This window comes from Dendropsophus ebraccatus, chromosome 1 (genome assembly GCF_027789765.1).
Source record: "Dendropsophus ebraccatus isolate aDenEbr1 chromosome 1, aDenEbr1.pat, whole genome shotgun sequence".
Lineage (NCBI taxonomy): Eukaryota > Metazoa > Chordata > Amphibia > Anura > Hylidae > Dendropsophus > Dendropsophus ebraccatus.
In genome coordinates, this window is record NC_091454.1 from 140,776,557 (window position 1) to 140,782,556 (window position 6,000).

General features: G+C 45.1%; 1 protein-coding gene across 3 annotated transcripts in view; it reads right to left on the reverse strand.

Moving 5' to 3' along the window:
* SCAPER (S-phase cyclin A associated protein in the ER) overlaps window positions 1-3,123 on the reverse strand; it is a 209,141-nt gene extending 206,018 nt beyond the window's left edge. For 2 of the 3 annotated variants that reach the window (XM_069980225.1, XM_069980219.1), the window contains exon 1: window positions 2,983-3,122. In XM_069980225.1, coding sequence (XP_069836326.1) covers window positions 2,983-2,985 — 3 coding nt within the window. In that variant the 5' untranslated portion in view covers window positions 2,986-3,122. Of the gene's footprint in view, window positions 1-2,982 lie in introns of all 3 variants that reach the window. The other variant, XM_069980234.1, reaches the window with a different exon arrangement.
* Window positions 3,124-6,000: the final 2,877 nt, after the last annotated feature.

Below are 6,000 nucleotides of genomic sequence, written 5' to 3' on the forward strand. Positions count from 1 at the left end.
TATGAGCAGCAGTGTAATATGAAGATATCCTGTGTAATATAGAGGAGAAGGAGAAGAAGCAATATGTAGTGTAGCAGTAACCTCTGTCCTTTTGTGTGGTGGCTTCTCTCTGGGAAAAGATTGTGGGTTTTTCTTCAGTGTGCTATGGCTGCAGCAGGCTGTGTGTGTGTGCTGTGACTGCAGCAGGCTGTGTGTGTGTTTGAGAGAGAGGCAGAAATTTAAGGGATATTCTGGGCAACAGTTATAATTCCAAGGGGTAGTAATTAGAGATGAGCAAACCTCGAGCATGCTTGAGTCCATCCGAACTCAAACTTTCGGCATTTGATTAGCGGTGGCTGCTGAAGTTGGATAAAGCCCTGAGGGTATGTGGAAAACATGGATATAGTCATTGGCTGTATCCATGTTTTCCAGACCACCTTAGAGATTTATCCAAGCTCAGCAGCCCCCGCTAATCAAATACCGAACGCTCGGGTTCGGTTGGACTTGAACGCGAACCCGGTTTGCTCATCTCTAGTAGTAATCCAATTCACGATCTAGTTCGGCACTCTGTCAATGGGTGGTGCACGTAGATGAGAACGAATCCCACGTAATATATCATATAATTCTCGGCACTCGCCAATTCAGTTTAAGCGGTTTTTATTGTATCAGTCCATGAAACAAAAAACTTACAGGACGCGTTTTGGCTGATGTGCCTTTATCAACTGATAAAGTTGATAAAGGCACATCAGCCAAAACGCGTCCTGTAAGTTTCAATAAAAACCGCATAAACTGAATTGGTGAGTGCCGAGAATTATATGATATAAATCCAAGGGGGGCGAGGTGGTGAGATCATAATACAGAAGTCCTATTTACCCGTTTCTGTGTCACTGCAGGGCAGCGTCATGGCTCATGGTTCGCTGATGGGCTCACAATACTGTGATGACATAGACCCACTCAGAAATGCCCACTCAGCCAATCAGTGACAGAAATCCTGTGGGGCCGCAATGATTTAGGAGCGCAGACACTGAGAGAGAGCTGATAAGTCTGGGCCTATGTCTGACTTCTATATTACAGGGATCTGGCATTGTTAGCAGTGTTTCTTTATGTATGGTGAACTTTTAGCTAAAAACATAGAAGGTTGTAAGCAGAAAAAGACCACCTGCTCCATCTAGTCTAGTTGTGAGTAGTTCAGGACATGGAGGCTGGAGACTGGCTGCATTCACTGCACACACAGGAGAAGCTGCTTTGTATCTTTCCTTATTCCCTCAGAAGTCGCCCCAGGATCATGTAGGACATGGTGGCTAGAGACTAGCTGCATCTACTGCACACACACACACACACACACACACACACACACAGGAGAATCTGCTTAGATGTTTCCTTATTCCCTCAGAAGTTGCCCCAGGATCATGTAGGACATTGGGAAGAAGCTTCTGAGACAGTTCTACTTTACACCAGTGTGATAAATAGCTCCCCTGGTGTCTGACTGGCCATTTATGAAGGAGCTGGAGTTGGTCCTTGATAAAATTTAGGAGTCGGAGTTGGAGTAGGAGCTGTGGCTTATCAACTCCACAGCCCTAGGGACCGTAAATTGTGTATTTTGTGTGTATTTCTAACGTGTAGAAAACGTCATGGAAATCCAGGTCATAGATTAGCCCTACCGAACAGGAATGATCTGAGTTTCCACACAGATTTCTGCTCTTTGAAGGTATGTTCACACTACAGAATAGGTGAGAAATTTCAGGTCAGAAATTTCCCAGCCTAAAAGTGAAAATTTTTTTGCTTGAAATCTTCTTTTTCATCTCTGACAGAATAGGCATAGAATTTGAGCAGAATGCAGAAATTCAAAGCCCCAGTGACTTCTATTGGATTTCTCTAGCAGAATCTGCCCAAATAATTGACATGTCAACAACGCGGAAAACCCATTGAACATAATGGGACACAGCTCTGTACAGATTTTTCAGGAAGAATTTCAAGCAAAATAGGTGTAAAATTTAGTTCGGATTCCACTTGAATTTCCTCAGTGTGAACATACCCTTAGAAAGGAGTAGAAGGCCCCTCACTGTTCACACAGACACAGCAGCTTATCTGGGCACATGAGTCTATGACCAGTACTGTAGTACAAGCCCTGTGCCAGGTACACTGTAAATAAGGGGCCAGGCCCTAGAATCTACTGGATAGTAGCAGTGACAGCCCTTTCTAAGACCACATTCACACACCCGTAGTGCAGTCCATGGCCGCGGACCGCACTACCGTATGTGCATCCGTAGTGCTCCGTGCTTCACAGAACACTACGTTCACACATCATTACCCCAGTGATCCGTGCCGCAAAAAAATGGTCCGCATTACAACATGTCAGTTTTTTTGCGGCACGGATCGCGGTCCCATATACACGTACGGACGTGTGAACAGGGCCATAAGATAACATTGGTTTCATGTTCTGCCCGCAATTGCGGACTGAACAACGGATGTGTGAATTAGGCCTAAGAAAGGGGCCATAATATCCCCCCCTCCCCATCAAAGTCCCTTTAATATGGCTGTATAATAGGAATATCTATGTCCCTTCTATCCACACAAGACAACAATGCTGAGGGACAGTCTTGTTGCCAGCAACAACCAATCACAGCTCAGCTTTCATTGTACCAGAGCAGGTTCAGTAATGAAAGCTGGGCTGTGATTGGTTGCTATAGGCAACAGACTGTTCTGATAGATGTCGCCCACAATGACACTTCCTATCACATAGAGATGATCCCGGGTCCGGTCACGGGTCACTCTCCTGCCTAGGATCCAGAGAAGCTGCTCCAGAATACACTATACGCAGTAGATGCCTAAGAAAGACAAGACTGTGTCACCCATAAGGATGCCCTGGGTACACGGCTCACAGCACAGGAAAACATTGCAGGCACTGCCCACATAACCCCCGGCGGAGAAAGCATCCACCAGGCTCCTCTATGCAGGAAGCGGGAGGCAACTGTCGCCCCCTCACACACACACAGCCCTTACCATCCGGCTGCCGTAGCGTTCCCTCCGCCCTCCGGTGTCACCGGCAACTGACCGGAAAGGCGGGAAGCGCAGGCGCCGGACTCAGGGGGCGTGGTCTTCCAAACCTATAGTATGGGATTTAGAGCGGAAGCCGCTGCGTGATTGGCTGAACAGTGAACGAATTCTTTGACACGGGACCTCTGTTGCCCAATCACATTTCAGATATGTTGACTCGCGAGTTGTTTGTAAGCTGTCGCTGCCATGGTAACGGAGTACGCTGCCGGAAGTACCTAACAGGTGACTTGTAATGTGACAGTCTGTCAGGGTGACGTCACGTGCAGATCGCGGAGTGCCTTATCCCCTGTTCACACCTGCGTTATTGTTTTCCACTCTGCTTAATCATAGGAGCAGAACATTGGAAAAATGAACATTCCAGCTGGTATATTACATTTCCTAGAACATATATGTTAGTATTTTGAGACTTGGTAGTGTAGTACACCAGGCTATTGAGTCCCACTAAATTAATGTTATGGTTTGGAAAATAGATTATTATTATTAATATTATTATTTATAAAGGGCCCTTAAAGGGAACCATTCACCTCGTGGCCCCAGCAGAAACTGACATACAGTGACATAAAGGTCAATATACTTACCACATCGCTCCCGGTCCCGTCCCGGATCCCGTTGTTGACACGGAGAAATCGCTGATTCTTCTCGCGCCCATTATGGTAATGAGCGCCGCCGAGTCCGAAGTCCAGCCTTCTCCCCGCCTCCGACACTTGATTGACGCCGGGTCCTCTTCCTCCTCGTCTTCTTTCTCATCGCCGGATCCCACGCAGTCGCCGTGACGGTCGCTCCACAGCTTCACTGTTTACTGCGCGTGCGCCGATTGTCTCGAGCACATATCCTGTTTACTGCGCAGGCGCAGAAGAGGTGACGAGACCATCGCAACGGCGCCTGCGCGGGAATTCGTCAGAAGACTGAAGACGTCAATCAAGTTCCAGGAGGCGTGGATGGGCGGCGACGAGAAGAGGACCTCATGAATAAGTTGGACTCGTCCGTTGTTTCCTATGGACGTTGGACTCATCTGAGCTCATTACCATAATGGGCGCGAGAAGAAGAATCAGCGATTTTTCCGTGTCAACAACGGGATCCGGGACGGGAGCGGGAGCGATGTGGTAAGTATATTGACCTTTATGTCACTGTATGTCAGTTTCTGCCGGGGGCCACGGGGTGAATTGTTCCCTTTAATTTCAGAGCGCTATACAATAGATAGAGGGTAACAAACAGGAACTATACAAGATCAAAGACACATAACATGAAGGCAAATGGCAGACCGGTACATAGGGGGAGAGGACATATTGGTTCCCTAAAGTCTGCGGGTCCATCAGGGTATGCTGCGGTCTAAGGCTGGGTTCACACTGCGTTTTTGCAATCCGTTTTTGCAAACCATTTTTTGCAAAAAACTGATGTAAAAAACGTATGCATTTGTGTTTTTCCATTGACTTCCATTGTAAAAAAAAAAAAACGGATCCTTTTTTTTGACGGACACAAAAACGTAGACGACACTACTTTTGTGTCCTCCAAAAAAAAACGGATCCGTTTTGATCAGGTTTTTTTTACAATTAAAGTCAATGGAAAAACGGATGCACATAAAGGCATCCGTTTTTTTCATCTGTTTTTTGCAAAAAACGGATAATAAAAAAAACGGATTGCAAAAACGCAGTGTGAACCCAGCCTAAGGGTTGCATCGTGTTTGTGGCCCCACGTCGGGAATCTATGGATCAGCTACCATTGTGGCAGAACCGTACAGATACGGTAATACATTGTATAACTTTTAATGTACTTTTAATAGAAAACAAGTTTTTCTTATCCGATGGAGATGCATGCTTTACTGTATAAAGAGGTTGTCCATGTTAAGTGGACAATTGCTGATCCTGCAGGGGACATGTCAGTGTTGTATACTTACCTGTCCCACTGTCAGATCTTGGGCTGTCTGTTCTTTGCCGCTGACTAGAAATAGCCGGTCAGCAGAGACAGTACAGACTCTAAGTTACATATCAAAGAGCAAGTACAGCTCAGCAGACACTATCACATGTCAGGTTTAGATACAGCAGCTTCTGCTGTGGAATAATACAGTGGCCCCCTATGTTTGACCATAGAGAACAAATTCATGACACAATAAATCTCAGATGTAAACGATTTCTTCTATTCAAATTTTTTATATACGTAGAAGCATTTCCAAAACTGTTTTCACACTGAATATGATCAGTAACACCGAGTGCGGATACAATACTGGGGCCCCATCTTCACGTCCTGCAGGGACGCTCTAAAGTCCATGTATCCATTAAGGCAGAGACCCCTGTGACCATATGGGAGGCCGGTAGCTAGCGTGGTCATGCTACGTTTTGGACGTGTAGCCCTCAAGTGCATACAACCAGTGAAAGCCCACCACCATTAAATAGTGCTTGATCTGACGTCATCAGGATCATCAGAGTCTGGACTACAATGACAACAAAAATTCCTATTATATTTCTCATATTATTTACTAAAAACACAATTTCACTAGGACATATGCAACATGTAACTTATGTTATTACTTATTTGTTACTTCATTCCTTTTAGTTTACGTATTTCAATTTACTAATAAAGTGCATTGCCCTAAACTAACCAGTAGATGGCCTCATATTCTACATGCTTCTTTTACTCACAAAAATGGTTGGAAAGGTTGTTTTTTTTTTATCTCTACTCCATACTTTCTCTAATACTAACCATCTAAGGTTCCTCACTCTGTGTTTCCTTTCAAAGAAATGTTTCACTACAGTGGTTTCACCAAATCTTTTCCTATTATCGCTTTCTTCCTCCTTCCCATTAAATTTTTTGTTCATAGAGTCTGATGGCAGTACGGTGTTCCTTGAAACTCAGTTTTATTGCTCTTTTTGTTTGCCCAACATACTGTACACATCCCTGCAGGGGCATGCCTTTAACCTCTAGACCAGTGCTTCTCAAACTTTTTCTATTGGAGCCTCACCCAACAGA